Source organism: Phyllostomus hastatus, unplaced genomic scaffold, assembly GCF_019186645.2.
Source record: "Phyllostomus hastatus isolate PE091 unplaced genomic scaffold, TTU_PhHast_1.1 phas_contig_159, whole genome shotgun sequence".
Lineage (NCBI taxonomy): Eukaryota > Metazoa > Chordata > Mammalia > Chiroptera > Phyllostomidae > Phyllostomus > Phyllostomus hastatus.
The window spans coordinates 37,541,302-37,560,455 of record NW_025333640.1 but is presented as its reverse complement, the minus strand read 5'-3'; the positions used below and the strand labels follow the sequence as shown (position 1 = coordinate 37,560,455).

The following is a 19,154-nucleotide window of genomic DNA, read 5'->3' as shown; positions in this document are numbered from 1 at the left end:
CTTCCCACCTCTGACCTTGTCCACCGCGTTCGGTTCTTACAACGCGTCTTTATGAGACCGGCTTCTCTTTGGATTGCGCATTACGTTCGATTAAAAAGAGCACTGACTTACGAAAAAAAAAACACTCTAGTTTTCTGCTATTAAAATAGCTCATAAAATAAGAATATTCATAAATTGGAAATCTCAGGTGTTCTCATCAAATCAGGAAATGCATAGGGGTTTTATAAGGCATAAAGCACAAAGCAAATGTTAGCTATTGTACTAAAACTTACAATCAACGTGTATGATCTACAGATACATGCGCATACAGTGAGGCATCTGAGCTGTATGTGTGTTTGCATTTAATTTTGGGATGGGAGATTAATTTGTGCACATATTAAATGCATTATTCTTTATCTGTTCTCCATGTAATATACGAAAGGGATGCAGAGATACTCTGGCTATAGATTTGGCCAAAAGGGTTAGTTATGAAGTGTCTATGTGTCAGCATAATTAATTGGTCTGAGGGGAAAAGTTCAGTTATTAGCATTTCTAATTAAGAGCATTTATCATCTGACTGCAAAAGGAAATAAACTTCATTCCTATGCAGGGATTGGAAATTACTTTTTAATGGAGGGACACATGATGCTTTTGCAGAAGTTCATTCTGAAAGCTGCAAGGGCTCACCATGCTGCTTTGTTTTTTTGGTGAGGGTATGATGCCATTCTGAATTAACACTGTCTGCCCCATTGTTCCGCGGGGAGGGCCATGCCCTACAAATAGCGCTGGAATCCAAAGAGGGGTCAGAAGTGTGCCATAGGACAGTGCACATCTGAAGACAGTTGGTTTTTGTCATGAAGATTGCAATTGTCACTGTTACTTGTGGGGAAACGTCGGCAAAGCATCCGCCTTGTCTATTTTGATGAACGTGTTTAATAAGGAAAACTATCGGAGAACTTTCCACAGGCACTAATGATTCCATAAATCAGATCATGTTAGGGTTACCTTCAATTTCTGCAAATTAAATGCATTTAACTCGCTTCTATAGTTGAGTCCAAGGCAGTTTTGGTTATTTCCAATGGGGTTGTAAAAAATGTTTTTTACAAGTTACTGATGTGGCGGGCGTTTAATTCAGTGATTGCGTCCAATCTAGATAATAGAAAGGAGCTTTGAGAGCCGTAGGAGGCAAGAGGTTTTTACAGACCCAAGTGAGCAGGAACAGAGAAGTTATAGTGGGTGTTGGCTGGCTGGGGAGAGCAGCGCTACTTGGAGCAGGTTAGGGACCTTGTGCTGAGCAAGCGAGTGCTGATTGGTTGGCCCAGAGCTTCCTTTCCTGGGAGGGCCCAGAGCAGAAGCCTTGTTAGGTTCTGATTTGCTGACGCGGGGCTTAGCACGGCGACTCCGTGGTGGGCCTGATCTGCTGACTATAACAGAGAACATTTGTCTTAGATGGGAGTTTTGTTTTCAGGGTTGACAAGGGGTGATTATTTTACTTTCTCTCATTCCTAGTAAGACTGTGTACCATATCTATTAGTGATACAAGGATTAGAAGCCATTTCTTTTTTTTTTTAGAAATAATGTTGCAAATTTTTTTAAGATTTTATTTTTATTTATTTTATTTATTTTTTTTTTAAAGAGGGAAGGGAGGGAGAAAGAGAGAGAGAGAGAGAAACATCCATGTGCAGTTGCTGGGGGTCATGGCCTGCAACCCAGGCATGTACCCTGACTGGGAATCGAACCTGCCACACTTTGGTTCGCAGCCCGCGCTCAATCCACTGAGCTACGCCAGCCAGGAGAAGCCATGTCTTTAAAATATTTTCTTCAAATCAGCCACTGTTTAGTAGGAAAAAAATTTTTTCAACATAGGATTTCACTTGTATATTCAAATAAAAATAGAATAAAAGATTTAACTTCCAAAATTCTATTAAATAAGGTGTAGAATTATGTTGCATAGAATTAAAAGTTGATAAAACAATTTCATTTTACTCTTCATTTACTTCATGGAAGCTGTAAATCTGAGTACACTAAGGAAATCCAGCTGTGAAATAAAAATAAAGTCTTAGCAATATTCAAAAGTTTATATAATCTAAAAGATAATCATTAACTATTATAGATAGTAACTTGATCTCAGAGTGAAGAATTATTTTTCAAAAATTCTCAAATTTTATCCTGCTAAAACTCTATCATTTTTTGTAGCCTGTTTTGATAAGGATTCCATAACTATATAATGCCATATTTTCACTGAATAGGAGGCAGGTTGTGTTTAGAATTTGGTGGTATCCTCTAGCGTTTCACAGTTTCAACATGTTGAATTTTATTTTTCACGTCCTCTAAAGAGTCATTTCTGTGACTTTCTGTGGGGATACAATATTTAGTTAACATTGTGTATTTCTTTGTGAACTTAAAAGTTGTGGTAAACTGCACATCCCCTAGAGCAGAGCATTTTCACTGTTTTAAGTGTGCCGATTGGCAGTGCTAAGCACAGTCACAGTGCCGTCCAGCTTTCCGGGTGTTCTCATCACGTCAGTGACCGAAGCATTTACGTTAAAGAAGTGGATTGTTCTTGTCAAGATTCTTTCAGAAGTCATTAACCAATCAGGTGTTCCGCACATGTGTATCCATGTACCTAGTTTATATAAGTGTATTTGTAGAACTGATTGGTAGTAATAAACTCCCACATGAAATTGAATTTTCGAAACACAGAGCTGTCGGTTGTATGTAAAATGTTCCATACTTATTTGCTTTGTGCATTTTCAGAAACTAGCGCCGGCGATGTTCGGAGAGAATGGCTGGGTTTCAGGACATTTTCAGCGGGTTGCTCACTGTGAGAGAGATGCATCTGCTGCATGGGAGAAAGGAGAGGAATACTGTATTACCACAAACCCAGCGGGTCGGGGGACCCAGTCACCAAATGTTTGATGTCAAGGATGAAATCGTCTTGTTGCAAAGCAACAGATTTCAGTTGAGCAGAAATCCTATTTCTGCCGGATAGTTGTTCATGCTTTAGGAAAGTGTGTTTAATTTATAGGAGCTAACACAGAAACATGTCATCTACTTGCAGTTTGAACTCTAGTCATTTAGCTCATTCATCACACTTATTAAAGATGTGTTTTCTCATAGCGCAGCTGCCTGGAACTTCTTTTCTTTTTAAAATTTTATTTTAAATTTTCCTGGACTGTGTTCAGTGGCGTACTTGAGCTTATTAAGGCACCAGTGTTAAAAGGCAGTACTAATATGATCATTTCTCAAATTCAAGAACATAAGAAAGGACTCCCAGCAAAGTTTGGAACTACTCACAATATCAGGGGCAAGTAGGGGAGGAAGCTGTGAATGGTCTTCCTCTGTGTGTGTGTTTTTATGTGTGTGTGTGTGTATGTGTGTGTGATTTGTTTATGCACGTTTGAAAAATGCTTTTCAGAATTTTATGTATTCTTTGCTCTTTGTTCTAAAGACTTCAGAAGGTTCCTATTCATTTATCCATTTTTAATAGTTTTATATATATCAATGGTATATGCATATATACATGTCCATATGTATATACACAATACATATCATTTTCTACATTGAAATTGTACATGTATTTTCTGACTGTAGTTGTATTCCACCGCACACTCTGGCCTCTCCAAATCTACATTTCTGAGCCCCTGACCTTACATTTCATTTGTATCTTCAGTCTTTTCGTTGGCTCACTGTCCTCTGCCAGCAGTCTGTTTGCATCCTGCCTCTTTTTGCTGACCGCATCTGGTTCTCATAAATAATCCCAGATGCAATTGAGCAATCTCGCCCTGTTACGCCACTACCTATATAATTCATCATTATCAGCGCTATCCGAGCTCAACGTTGGCCCCTCGTCTTCGGACTCTTCTCATGGGATTCGGGATTAATTGGGACCCTCTGTTTGTAAGTAGTCAGCTATCTCCAAAATGTTGACCTTTGTCTGCGATTGCGCTCCCTGACTCCAGCCTTAGGCTGAGGGCTAGATCCCAGATGTATGTTTCCAGAAGTGTTCAGCTCTTTGAACTGTGAGCCATGTAGTTACTAGAACAGATTCCCATATATAGGAATCAAAGGGAAAAGTTAATACGGATCGAGGACAGAGCCCAGTGGAATGAATTATGGGTTTAGACACATGAATTAAACAGAATTATTCCTGCTTTTAATTAGCTTACAACCAAATAGAGGATATGGCAGAAGTACATTGATGATGATGATGATGATGATGATGATAATAATAATAATAATGAATAAAATACTTGCAATGAGTGGCATTATGTTATCGGAGCCTAAAGCGCAGAGTTTGTTTTTTTTTTTTTTTTTGGTTCAAAATTGGCTCTCTTTCAGTTCACTCTGGCTGAATGCAAATGACTTGCTTACATTCTTTGTCTCCAATTCTTCATGAAAAAAAAACCTGAATAATAATACCTACTTCGTGGAAATTGCATACTAAATGAGTAACATATATAAAATAGTCATATATATAGCTGGCGTCAAATAAGTGTTCAGTAATATGTATATAGATGAGTATGTATGTGTACATGTATATGTACTGTGTGTTTCAATTTCTACATTAATGTGTGGGCTGAGTTTGCAGAGAGTAATTGTGGTTTCAGTTGTTGGCACGTGAGTGTTGGGCCCTTTGGTAACTCACAAAGGGTTAGGGTTAGGGTTGGACAAATAGTCACTTGGATGTGTCAGCCTGGAGCCAGCGGAAAGTTCTGGAGTGAAGGCAAAGTAATAGTAATAGTAAGCATTATGCAGTACTTCCCATGGGGTATAACAACAACAAAAAAACTGTTGGGAACCAGCAGCGTAAGCTGCTTAGACCATTTCTTCATGCAGTGAGGAGGAAAGGCTCAGAAAGAGGCAACCGGTGAAACATCAGAAGGCGTCACCGCCGAGCTCCCAGGTAGGAGGAAGCCCTTGCTCTGTGCGGAGCAGGCAGTGTGTGCGTGCGACTGGCTCTCCAAAGTCAGGGGCGTTCTCACTGAGTCCCTGGACTTCGTCCTCCTGCCTGATGCTGAGTGGCAGGAGCTCATGCTCTGGGTGGACCAGTCGGGGGGCTGGAGTGGGGTGCCAGGTGGCCAGCCCTGCCCCCAGGTACCAAAGTGAAAAATCTGGCAGGCAGAATTCAAATGGGAGGTGAGTTCAATCTCAGTACAAGACTTAGACATGTAGTCTTTGTTAGGTTTTCCCGGTAAAAATGGGGAAAAAAGACAGTAAGACTGGCTGGCACATCTCCTCAGGTGACAAGAAGGTGAGGCAGTGGGAGAGACAGTGCCTGGGTTTATTCATTCCCGCAGTGGGGAGTGGAGGGGAGTGAAGAACCCACTTGCTCCTGAAGTGGGTGGTGGCAGGTGGCCAGGGAAGAAGCGACTCTGGGGATGCTGTGTGCGGAGAGGAGGCCCCTGGGATACGAGATGCCTGTCGGGGCTGCCTCTCCAGCCAGAACCCTTTGTTGTCACTGGTGCACTTTCAGAATCGTCTGGAAAACCAAGGTAGCCTCTGGGGTGAACACAGTGAGATTGAACTTGCTGACTCTTTTCATGGGTAAACAACTTTTTTTTTTTTTTGCTTACTAAGTCAGAAAATACATCCCCAACAATATTTATGTAATTTATAGACAAGGAAAGAAATCTCGTGTTTCTGACCAGTGAGTTAGTCACCCTTTCATGTTGGTTTTCCATATATGTGTCATCAGACACTCGGAATATCAAAGACACAAGCTTTGCCTGGCAGTTGCTGGGTGATTTCTTAGCAAGTTGCAGTGTGGCCGATGAGGGAGCAATGCCTGTATCAGAAACAGTCAAGTCTTGTTTAAACTCGTACTGTAAATTTAAAAATTTTGCACTTAGTATAATTAACAATTCAACATGTCTTCCAAAAAGCTGTAGAATTTTCCGGAGCTACATGTCCATGTATTTATACTCAGGGGCATCATTAAGAGGCAGGGATGATTCAAAATGTTCTCCTCAATAACAGCATCAGAACATCAAGTCAAACGTTTTTGGGGGGGCAACAAACATCCAGAGAACTATGACACAGAAATTGGTTAGATTAAAAATGGATCATTTTTATAGGAGAGTTTTCCATTTTTCTTGTTTTGACACATCCAGAAACATGGAGTAACAGAATACGCGTTATGTGCCAGCGTTATCCTGAGCATGTCGCATTCCCACTGCTCTGGGGTGGGCTCCGCTCTCACTGTTCCCACTTCACAGATGCTGGTCTGCCCCGGTTCAGGGCGTAGAGCACAGTGTCGGTGGGAGAGATGCTGGGGCCCTCCGTGTCCTCCCATCCTCTGCCTCCGAGACCTCGCTGTAGTTGTCCCCTGTCTCAGCTCCCAGCGCACACCTCGCCTTCCCGTGACGTGCCCTTTTGCTCACGCAAACGCACAGATATCCTTTAGTTACGTTTTTTTTTCTAACTCAACCAGTGTGAGAAATACTAACATGATTCAGATCATTAATTTCCATTTCGCCAAATTGTATATAATTAAACACACATTGAGGAGATTAAGGCCAACCATCAGCCATTAATAATACCTCGGAAAACATTGATTTCAGCATTCACAGGTCCCTTGTGACACATTCAGAATCCGTGATGGGACTGTTGTCGCCAGTTGGCCCGCGGACTCCAACTGGCATACCGCTGGGCTTCCTCTCGGTGGGCGTCTCCTCAAGTTCATTCCCAGCGCTGTTCTCCAGGCTCAGCTTGTCCGGAGTCCAGCAGGAATGAAAGCTGGAAAACGGTTTTGAAGATACAACTAGAGGCAGATGATTTGCCTTTGAATTGGGGGACAAATCACAGAATCTAAGCAAATGGGACATCTGATCTTTACCACGGAGAGCCTGCCAACTTTGCATAGTGGAGATAGTGTGGCCAAGGTTCTGCTAAATGTTAGACTTTCACTATGTGTGGATATCAGAGCTGGAACAGGAAATAAACATGATTTGTTTCCCATTTATGTTAACTATGAAATAAACGCAATAAAAGTTTTTGCAAGTTAGCTCACTGACATAATGTTATTTCCAGAAAGTGGGAGATCACGGTTTTGAAATACAACTGCAAGCTGCCTTTTTCGCCCCTACAAACACACGTCAGTTAGTACAGGAATGGTGATTGCAAGACCTCAGGAAGCCTGTTGCAATTTCTGACATTCACATCGAAAGTCACGGCTAGGAATACAGTACTTAGCATGCCTTTGTTTACACACAGCGGGCCAGCTATTCCGTGCCCATGGGTCTTCTCCAGATCTGGTTTGGGTTATTTTAATGTGATTTCAGAGAAACCAGTGGTGCCTCTCTTGTGGTGTTTAAATGATATTGTTGTGTTCTGTGCTGTCGAATCAGCACCTTCAAAATAGAATAAGAAGTTGAAACTCTTTTTGGGCAGTATCGCTAGGAAAGAGTTGAAATACTAGTCCCGAAAGGAACATTTTTTTTGTCACAAAATTAAAAATGAATCCCTTGTCTATGATGAGAAATTTAAGATTCTGAATTCTCTCTGGTAGTGCTGACTAGAGCTCAGTTATGAAGGTTGCTGTTCTTTTGGTTACTCGTAAGCATTAAGACTTCTTTTTTTCCTCCTCCTAGGGTCCCCTGCCCTGACTGGAACGGGGACGATCAATGTCATAGTAGATGACGTCAATGACAACGTCCCCACTTTTGCCAGCAAGCTCTATTTCACCGCCATCCCCGAGGACGCGCCCACGGGAACGGACGTGCTGCTGGTGAACGCCTCCGATGCTGACGCCGCCGCGAACGCCGTGATCAGGTGTGTGCGTGCGCTCCCCTCGTCCACGTGGGTCACGTTTCTTGGTGAACACTAGTGTTTGGGCTGAGTGAAGATAGTGCTTAGTTTTGCCAGACACGTCACAATATTAACACATACCCTGTTGTGGTTATCTGTTGCTGAATAGCCAACTGTGCCTAAAATGAGGATCAAAATAATAATGGTTTTATTTATTGTTTCTAATTGCAGTGTAGCTAATTTGACATTTCTAGGCCGATACCTAGAAACTTTCCTACCAGTGGACTAGGTATAATAATAATAATAAAACTGACTTATTATGGAGTTATTATGGGGATAAAAAAAACATTTAAGTGGACGATGTAGGATAGTGCCTGGAACAAAACACACTCAGCGCCCGTCCACCTGTACTGTCCTACTCCACTCAGAGTGCCTTTCTCCCTGCCTGTCGTCTGCGGGTGCTCAGTAAGTTCAGGGAAATTCGGGAGGGGTGTCCTGTCCCTTGTAGTGTGACCGTCTGGCAAACCTCCCTCTGCCATGCACAGGGGACTTCCTGCACAGGTGGCGTGGGGAGCGTGCTCTCTCTGGTCTCCGGCGTGTCAGCCCTGAGTGGGAAGCTGAACGTTTGCGAAACCGCTCCCCACGTACAGCTACTAGAGCGGAGCGCTAGGGTGATAGGCCGTTTCCTTCTAGTGAATGTCCCTTTCACGCCGGAGGCTGCCCTGTGTGTGGGAGCAATGGAGGCCGGTGGGAAGGGGGCCTGGAAAACCCTCTGCGTATTTTCAGAGCGCCCTGCAGAGCGCCCTGCAGAGTGCCCCTGGTAGGTCTGGCGTGACTTTGCTTTTATTTCATGGTATGCGCTTTGGTTGTTTGGTTGACTGGTTGGATTTTCTTCTCCCTTTCATCTCAGAGAATGAGCTTCATCCTTTTGCATTCACTGAAATCTCTCAAACACATCTTCAAATGACTCCACTGTTATACATGCACGTAAAATAAAAAATCGGGGCTATTTTTATCTTGTAAAACGATGAAACTTACTTTTAAAATAACTTAGGGCAGTTACATTTATTACACCTCAAATTAAAATATTTGCATAGATAAAGTAAGTAGTTATGCCAGCCTAAACCTTCTTTATCCAACCTGGCATCTTTTCAATGGAATATAACACACTCTTGTATTAGGCGTTAATCACTCCTCTCTGTTCATGGAATCCAAAAGAAACTCCATTCTTCCTTCTGGTTAATGGAACTATTTTATGTTAATTTTTATATTGCCTTTTTAAATATAACATATTTAAGTAATTTACCTAATTACCAATGTGCTCTCTCGCAGCACAACCTCTGATGTGTCATATAACTTGTTAATTTTACCCCAAGATTATGGTCTACCATGTTCTTGGACACAGCAGCTATTCAACAACTATCTATTTATATTTTTCTTTCTGTTCATTTGATTAAGGTCTGCATTTTTGTGGGTGGTGCATGTGCTTTCAGTTATACACTGTACTTCACTTTTACCATGTTCTCTTCTAGTAAGCCATGGGGCATCCATTCCCAGTCTTTATCTAGTCTGTATCTTGGCCGTGCAGACTTAGCTTTTATAGGTATGTACCCCCTCCTCTCCCAACTAGCCACACCTCCACTCCAACCTCAGTTCCAATTCTCTTAGGTCACAACCCTGGCGAGAGTCACAAAATAATCTACAGGGTCAACGTTCAAAGGCAAATTCCTTACTCTGAGCTCTTAATCCCACCCCACTCCATTTCTACCTAGTCTTCAGTGGGGCGGTTACCTGCAGTTCTGTCTTGGACCTTCAGGTTATCTCTTCCCTGGATGTTCTCTTTGTGTCTGCGGAAACGCTCTGATTCTCGGGTATCGGAATCTGGTTCCATCACGTACCTGCCGTGACTGGGAAAGACGTGCTCGCGTCTCTAGGGTTCAGTGTATCCATCAGTAAAAGTGGAGATAAGACTTGCTACTCTAAAGTATGTGAGTTGAAATTAGTGTTTTGCTTGGAGTTAAGAAAGGTTCAGCATTCAGTTTCTAAAGTATTCACTTGCAAACAACATAAAGAGTGTTCTTTAATGAGGGCAAGTGAGCAGCGAATACTTTTTAGAGGAACTGCTGGGAATCCGGGCATATTGTCTTGGCATCCATCTATGCATATGGCCACGTGTGTTTCTTCTCTCTCTTCATTTTTTCAAACTTACACATACAAATTCGCTTGAAACTGGTATTATAGATATCATGAAATATTACAGAATGCCTCATATTTAAAATATACTTGTGGTAAACTTGAGAATCAAGTAAAGTCTAGAAAAAAATCACATAATAAATACTTTAATTTTTAATTTAGTACATATATCATCTACTTTTAAGTAGACACCGTATGGACTGTAGCATGTACAACAGCGTAGAACAGGGAATAAGAATTTACAGTGCAAGGTTCCTTTATGGATTCCATACTTGAACCTGGACCAGAGCTCATACCATTTACCATTCAATACACTGTTCTTTTTTCTAATGTGTCACAGTCTTGTCACATACAAACTAGCCCAATCCACATTTGCATGCATTTTTCATCGTTTTATTTTTATTTCTGAATGCTTGAAGGAACACTGATATTTGCTGTCATAAAGCTTGTAGGAAGGTTGGTGGCACTATGAATTACTTCCTTTTCCCCTATTAAGTTATTTACTGATTTCTACGTCTTCTGATAGAAACAGGGTTTCCCGAAATAGTTACACAATTTTCACCATCCAGGCTCCAACAGACCTTCTCAGAAAGGGCAGGCAGTTGGATTATCTCATGAGTGTAGAATTTCGAACTTACAGAGTTCGTTTCCGACCTCTGGTACTTTTATTTAGGAAAGGGGAGTAGGCACCTCCGCCCACGGAAGGGCGGTGACTGTAAAGAGTGCCTTCCGGTCCAGGAAGCAGGCCCAGGGCCACGGCTCGCGCTCGCTGCCGGGCCTGGCGCGAGCGTGTCCGGAGGCCTTAGCAGTCCGCGGGACGCCCAGCGCTCCACCGATATGGAAGCGGCTGCGCGCCCAAACACCCTCTCGGATCTGCTTCCATGTTGCTATCCCTTTTGCCTTTAGATTTTTAGAAACACCGGCTCCCGACAGTTTATTATTTGTCTCAAAAAAAAAAAAAAGGGTGGAAATGCCGAAATGTGTCTTTGCCACTGTGAGCGGAACAGGAGGCGTGTTCTGTCCGCCGGCAGCACCGCGGGTTTTTGCTGCTGCCCCCCCCCCCCCGTAGACGCGCGCCGTTGCTATGGCTTCATGAACGCACACCACAGGGTAGAACCGTGCCCGTCGTTCCAGCAAGGCTGTTTCTCTGCCGGCGCAAAGGAGGACGCTTTTCTGTGTCCTTGCTGCCTCCAACTTGAAACGTGCTGGACTCCAGCCAGTACTTGAACCCTCAAGCTTAGGAGCGTCTTCCCTGAGCTGATCTCTCAGGGATGTGCGCTGATAGCTCTCCTCTTCAGAGAGAAGGGAGACGCTGCTCCCCCTGGAAACTCCGCTCTGTTAACCGATCTGGTTAGTGTCAGCATGTCCACGGCGACGTCGTTTCTCTCCTGACAAGAAAGCCAGGCCGCGTGGCCGGGTGAGGAATGATGAATGAGAGAGTTAGTGACTAGGAATGTCTCTGTGTAAATAATCAGTTCTCCAGTTGCTCTGGATGGTCAAGATGTGTCCAGTACGGTGTTTTGCCTTGAAAGAATACCATCTTCAGTTGCTGTTCTCTGGGATGTTATGGCGCACAGCAGAAAAAATAATTGTGCGATGCATTTAACAGATGTGCATCTGTGATCCTGGCCATTAACCGCAGCGTTAGAGCAATGCCCTGATTTATGCTTTCTGGCTCGTCTGTTTCAAACACAGAGGTCTTCTGGGTACATGTTGGAGCCGGGCATGATTTAAGAAGCCCACAGACCTTGCAGAGACCTGCTCGAGGTCACTGGCCGTCTCACAGTAAAGACTGTCCGTGTGCTATTCACATAAACTTGCAAGGATTTACCTTCTGGTCATAGTCTTTCACTGCTGTGTGATCTTCCTCGTCCTCTCTCTACATCTCTGCCGGAGATTTTAAATCCCTGCGGACAGGTGCTCCAGTGTGGTCACCAGAAGGAGTGTGCCCATCCCCTCTCTCTGCTTTAGTTACAGGATCATCGGTGGAAACGCCCAGTTCACCGTCAACCCCTCCACGGGGCAGATCATCACCAGCGCCCTGCTGGACCGGGAGACGAGGGGCAACTACACGCTGGTCGTGGTCTCCACGGACGCTGGGTCCCCGGGGCCGCTGTCCAGTTCCGCCAGCGTGCTCGTCACCGTGACCGACGTCAATGACAACCCACCCAGCTTCCAGCACCACCCGTACGTCACGCACATCCCGTCCCCTACTCCTCCAGGTAATCGAGCCGACTCGGGGGCCGCGGGTGAACAGAATCTGCACGTGGGACGTGCTCTACAAAACACGGGTCTTTCAGTTTTGCACATATATTTTTTGATATGGCCAAAGTTAGTAAATCCTCTGAAATGCAACTCCTTTTGCCTTACAAAATTAAAGGAACGTTGAATCTCGTAAATGAATTCTTTCTTCCTTGACCAATTGTGTGTAAGACTTTTGTAACTGTTACTTCTTTCCTAGTAGTATTTCTTAATATTACTTCATTATGTTAAGTGATTAAATAGATATCACTTTGTAGTCAGGGAGGGTTCTGCCTAGAGATGTAATTTGTGTTTCAGTCCCCTGAGACAAGGGCCTTTCTTCTCTCTCTCTCTCTTTCTCTCTCTCTCTCTCTCTTTCTCTCTCTCTTTCCCCCCCATGCTATATCCTAGCACCTGAAACACTACCTGGAATTAATAAGAATTCAGCTATATTTACTTGTGGAAAATGAATACTTCAGCGCTTCATAGATTTTCAAAAATGTTTAACAAATGAATAGTTCTAAATAATTATCATTAATATTATTTGATTCCAGTTTAGAGGGATGCAGATTTGTTTGTTAGTAAGTTTACGGGGCCATTAATTAAAGAGCCACTTTCGTGTTGACAATACGCATCTAGCAGTCAGCATCCCTTTGGAATTTAATTTGGTCGCCTTTGCTTGTTCGCAACAAAGAACGCCGTACTCTCTTAAGGACCGCACAAGTCTTCTGCCATCTGCAGTTTTTGAGATGGCTTTTCAAACAGGAATACACACACACAAAAACCACGATTCGAGTAATCTCCCTTGCTCTGAAACATTTTTAATCAGGCGGGAGAATACATGGGTTCAGCATTCATCCTCTCAGTGACCTTTGATCTTCTAGTCCCTCGAGAATGTCTAATTAATACCCGATGAAGGCATAGTATCCATAAACTTTTGCCAACTTTCTTTTTTTTTTTTTTAAGATTTTATTTATTTATCTTTAGAGAGGGAAGGGAGGGAGAGAGAAAGAGAGAGAGAGAGAGAAACATCAATGTGTGGTTGCTAGGGGTTATGGCCTGCAACCCAGGCATGTACCCTGGCTGGGAATCGAACCTGGGACACTTTGGTTCCCAGCCCGCGCTCAATCCACTGAGCTACACCAGCCAGGGCTCCAACTTTCTATCAAAGTCATGACTCGCCAGTGACAGCCTTCGGATGGGCCGGCGCTGGCAGACGCGGCCCTAACCACACCCGGCGCAGCATCCCCTGGGCAACGTGGGGGATGCTCGAGCATCTCCTCCTCAGACATGGCTCATCAGAACCGCTGGCGTTTGTTCTGTTTTTGTTCGTTTTTAATGGGAGACCGTTCAGGTTTGTCAGAGCCCCTTCTGCAGGGCTAGGAGCGCAGGTCTGGGAGAGGTTCCCAAACGCGCGCATCTCTGGCGCCGTGTTCGCAGGTTTCTACGACAGTCTGTCCCGTTGGCGCGCGTCCCCCGAGCTCTGGCGTGGGAACCCACGCCGGGCCCGTTCTCCCTCCGTCCCCGCTGCCTGCTGCCTCACAGCTGCTCCGGTTGGTTTATGGACTTGCCTGTGCGTATGGCACGCGCTTTGTCTCCCTGTAGTCTGGTCACAGAAGAGCAGTTTGCTGTGAAACGGCGGGCGTGAGGAATCAACGATGTTTTAAAAGGTATTATTTTTGTTGACGCGATCACAGAATTGACTGCATGGTAAATGATTACCATGAATTAGATGGTGATTCAAAGATGTCTGAAGACTTGGTAGAGCAGTGACCTCTTCCACTGGGCAGCAGCAGGGCCATCAGCAGAGCACATGTATCATTGTGGGAGCTGGAGTCGGATGACGTGCCGATTTGTCTCCCAGGAGCTACGGTGTGGAATGAGCAGCCATCGATCGCCCTTCCCGGGGCCTCTCTCAAAGGCGTGCTCAAAAGTATCAAATCCAGGGGACTGGGTGGGCTCCGGTTAGCAAACAGCAGGTCGGGCCCTGAGGACTACTGAGCAGACTTGACTTTGCAACTTCAGAGGCAGCACAGCACAGGAGGTGCTGCCCTCCCCCAGTAATCCTGAGACGATCAGGCCCCATCCAGCAGCAACACAGTGTTTCACAGGCGTCAGCCCATCACCAGGTGCTCTGTTCGGGCCGCCTAACCGCACGCTCCCTCTCTTACAGGTTCCTTCGTCTTCGCGGTCACGGTCACGGATGCTGACGTCGGACCCAACTCTGAGCTGCATTACTCTCTTTCGGGCAGAAACTCCGAAAAGTTCCACATCGACCCGCTGCGGGGAGCCATCACGGCAGCCGGGCCGCTCAGCGGAGCCTCCGAGATGACGTTCTCGGTGCACGTCAGAGACGGCGGCGCGCCGCCCAAGACGGACTCCACCACGGTGACCGTGAGGTTTGTGAACAAGGCGGACTTCCCCAAAGTCAGAGCCAAAGAACAAACCTTCATGTTTCCTGAGAGCCAGCTAGTGGGCACTCCCGTGACCACTGTGACGGGGTCCTCCCTGAGAGGGGACCCTCTGTCCTATTACATCGCGAGTGGGAACCTGGGCAACACCTTCCAGATTGACCAGTTAACCGGGCAGGTGTCCATCAGCCAACCTCTGGATTTCGAAAAGATACAAAACTATGTCATATGGATCGAGGCCAGGGATGGAGGTTTCCCTCCCTTCTCCTCTTACGAGAAACTCGACATCACCGTGTTGGATGTCAACGATAATGCCCCGATTTTTAAGGAGGACCCATTTGTGTCTGAAATACTGGAAAATCTTTCCCCTCGAAAAATACTTACTGTCTCGGCAATGGACAAGGACAGCGGGCCCAACGGACAGTTAGATTATGAGATCGTTCATGGCAACCAGGAGCATAGTTTTAGCATCAACCACGCGACCGGCGAAATTAGAAGCATGCGGCCTCTGGACAGGGAACACGTATCTCAGTACGTGCTGACCGTGAGGTCCTCGGACAAAGGCTCCCCTTCTCAGAGCTCCTCGGTGAACGTGGTCATCAACATTCTGGACGAAAATGATAACGCCCCCAGGTTCTCTCAGATATTCAGTGCCCACGTGCCCGAAAACTCCCCGTTAGGGTACACGGTCACCCGCGTCACAACCTCCGACGAAGACATCGGCGTGAATGCCATCAGCAGATATTCCATAATGGACACCAGTCTTCTGTTCACCATTAATCCCAGCACCGGGGACATCGTCATCAGCAGGCCTTTAAACCGAGAAGACACAGACCGTTACAGGATCCGAGTGTCTGCACATGACTCCGGCTGGACTGTGAGCACAGACGTCACCATCTTCGTGACAGATGTCAATGACAACGCTCCGAGGTTCAGCAGACCCTCCTACTATTTAGATTGCCCCGAACTTAGTGACATAGGCTCCAGGGTGACTCAGGTGTCTGCAGCAGACCCTGACGAGGGGACAAATGGACAAGTGTTTTATTTCATAAAATCTCAGTCAGAGTATTTCAGGATTAATGCCACCACAGGAGAGATTTTCAATAAGCAGATCTTAAGATACCAAAACGTCAGTGGCTTCAGTAACGTGAACATCAACAGACACAGCTTCATAGTGACGTCTTCCGATCGGGGTGACCCTTCCTTACTCAGTGAGACCACCGTGACCATCAACATAGTGGACAGTAATGACAATGCACCCCAGTTTCTCAAAACGAAGTACTTTACTCCGGTCACCAAGAACGTGAAAATTGGTACAAAGCTCATCCAAGTTACCGCGGTAGACGATAAAGACTTTGGATTGAACTCTGAAGTAGAGTATTTCGTGTCTAGTGAAACCCCCTTGGGGAAATTTAAGTTGGACAACAACACAGGGTGGATCTCAGTGGCTTCTTCCCTCACCTCTGACTTGAATCAGAACTTTCTGATCACCGTCACTGCAAAGGATAAAGGGAACCCCCCGCTCTCATCCCAAGCAACGGTCCAAATAATTGTCACCGAGGAAAACTACCACACTCCGGAGTTCTCCCAAAGCCACATGAGTGCCACCGTGCCCGAGAGCCACAGTGTGGGGGCAGTTGTCAGAACGGTGTCTGCGAGGGACCGAGACGCGGCGATGAACGGCCTGGTCAGGTACAGCATCTCCTCCGGGAACGAGGACGGCCTCTTCGCCATCAATTCCTCCACCGGCGTGCTAACCCTAGCCAGAGCTCTCGACTACGAGCTGTGCCAGAGACACGAAATGACCATAAGCGCCACAGACGGCGGGTGGGTGGCAAGGACCGGTTACTGCAGCGTGACGGTCAACGTGCTCGACGTGAACGACAACTCGCCGGTGTTCCTCCCCGAGGAGTATTTCCCCACGGTTTTGGAAAACGCCCCCAGCGGGACCACCGTCATCCACCTCAACGCCACCGACGCCGACTCGGGAGCCAACGCCGTGATCGCGTACACCGTGCAGTCGTCCGACAGCGACCTCTTTGTCATCGACCCCAACACGGGCGTCATCACCACCCAGGGCTTCTTGGATTTCGAGACCAAGCAGAGCTACCACCTCACGGTGAAAGCGTTCAATGTCCCCGACGAGGAGAGGTGCAGCTTCGCCACAGTGAATGTACAGTTAAAGGGGACCAACGAATACGTGCCTCGCTTTGTTTCCAAGCTCTACTATTTCGAAGTCTCGGAAGCAGCCCCCAGGGGCACGATCGTTGGGGAAGTGTTCGCCAGTGACCGGGATTTGGGCGCCGATGGGGAGGTCCACTATTTGATTTTTGGCAGCAGCAGGAAGAAGGGTTTCCAGATCCATAAGAAAACCGGACAAATTTACGTTTCCGGACTTCTGGACAGAGAGAAAGAGGAAAGGGTTTCTCTGAAGGTGCTGGCCAAGAATTTTGGCAGCATTCGGGGCGCAGACATAGACGAGGTCACTGTAAACGTCACCGTCCTCGATGCCAACGACCCGCCCATCTTTAGCCTGAACGTCTACAGCGTTCAGATCAGCGAAGGGGTCCCCACGGGAACGCACGTGACCTTCGTCAGCGCCTTCGACTCCGACTCGGTCCCCAGCTGGAGCAGGTTCTCCTACTTCATCGGGTCAGGGAACGAAAACGGGGCGTTCTCCATCAACCCGCAGACGGGACAGATCACCGTCACCGCGGAGTTGGACCGAGAGAGCCTCCCAGTCTATAACCTCACGGTGCTGGCCGTGGACTCGGGGACGCCCTCGGCCACAGGCAGCGCCTCTCTGTTGGTCACCCTGGAAGACATAAATGACAACGGCCCCGTGTTGACCGTCCGCAAAGGAGCGGTGACGGAGAACAAGCGCCCGGGGACGCTGGTGATGACCCTGCAGTCCACCGACCCCGACCTCCCCCCGAACCAAGGCCCCTTCACCTACTACTTGCTGAGCACCGGTCCCGCCACCAACTACTTCAGCCTGAGCACGGCGGGGGTCCTGAGCACGACCCGAGAGATCGACAGAGAGCAGATCGCAGACTTCTACCTGTCGGTGGTGACGCGGGATTCCGGCGTCCCTCAGATGTCCTCCACGGGCACCGTGCACATCGCCGTGATCGACGAGAACGACAACCCTTCCCAGTCCCGCACGGTGGAGATCTTCGTCAACTATTACGGCAACTTGTTTCCCGGTGGGATGTTGGGCTCCGTGAAGCCGCAGGATCCGGACGTGCTGGACACCTTCCACTGCTCCCTGACCTCGGGCGTGACAAGCCTCTTCAGCATCCCGAGGGGCACCTGTGACCTGAACTCCCAGCCGAGGTCCACGGACGGCACGTTCGACCTGACCGTCCTCAGCAGCGACGGCGTCCACGGCGCGGTCACCAGCGGCGTCCGCGTGTTCTTCGCCGGCTTCTCCAACGCCACCATCGACAGCAGCGTCCTGCTGCGGCTGGGCGTGCCGGCCCTGCAGGACTTCCTGAGCAACCACTACCTGCACTTCCTGCGCATCGCCGGCTCGCAGCTCGCGGGCCTGGGCACGGCCGTGCAGCTCTACGGCGCCTACGAGGAGAGCAACAGGACGTTTCTCCTGGCCGCCGTGAGGCGGGGCAACAGTCAGTACGTGAATCCCAGCGGGGTGGCCACCTTCTTCGAGAGCATCAAAGAGACCCTTCTCCGGCAGAGCGGGGTCAAGGTGGAGTCCGTGGACCACGACCCGTGCTCGCAGGGCCCGTGTCAGAACGGAGGGAGCTGCGTCCGGCGGCTGGCGGTGAGCCCCACGGTCAGGAGCCACGAGAGCCTGCCGGTCATCATCGTGGCCAATGAGCCGCTGAGGCCGTTCCTGTGCAAGTGCCTGCCGGGCTACTCGGGGGGCTGGTGTGAGACTGACATCGACGAGTGCCTCCCGTCGCCCTGCCACAACGGCGGGACCTGCCACAACCTGGTGGGCGGCTTCTCCTGCAGCTGCCCCGAGGGCTTCACCGGGAGGGCCTGCGAGAGGGACGTCAACGAGTGCCTGCCCAGCCCCTGCAAGAACGGCGCCGTCTGCCAGAACTTCCCCGGGAGCTTCAGCTGCGTGTGCAAGACCGGGTACACAGGTAGGAGGGCGTCGGGCTCTTCTCGCCGAGACCCAGCCGTGCCCCTGTGATAGGGAGGAATCGTGGCCTTTAAGTGATTTTTCTATGAAAAAATGGGTATCATCATAGCAAATGCTTTCCGTGCTTGCTATGGACCAGATACTGGTCTAAGCCCTTTATCTGTATTTATTTTTTATTTTTTTTCATACCACTTTATTTTTTTAAGATTTTATTTATTTATTTTTAGAGAGGGAAGGGAGGGAGATAGAGAGAAACATCAATGTGCGGTTGCTGGGAGTCGTGGCCTGCAAGCCAGTCACGTGCCCTGACTGGGAATCGAACCTGCGACACTTTGGTTCGCAGCCTGCACTCAGTCCACTGAGCTATGCCAGCCAGGGCCGTATCTGTATTTATTTTATTCACCTCTCGTAAGAACCTGTGCGGTAGGGATAATTATTATTCAGTTTTTATAGACAAGGAGGCTGGAGGG

General features: G+C 47.4%; 1 protein-coding gene across 1 annotated transcript in view; it reads left to right on the top strand.

Moving 5' to 3' along the window:
* FAT4 (FAT atypical cadherin 4) overlaps window positions 1–19,154 on the top strand; it is a 144,587-nt gene that overhangs the window by 87,678 nt on the left and 37,755 nt on the right. The window contains 3 exon segments of the mRNA XM_045830851.1: window positions 7,572–7,752; window positions 11,893–12,143; window positions 14,336–18,685. Of these exon segments, the coding sequence (XP_045686807.1) occupies window positions 7,572–7,752; window positions 11,893–12,143; window positions 14,336–18,685 (4,782 nt within the window).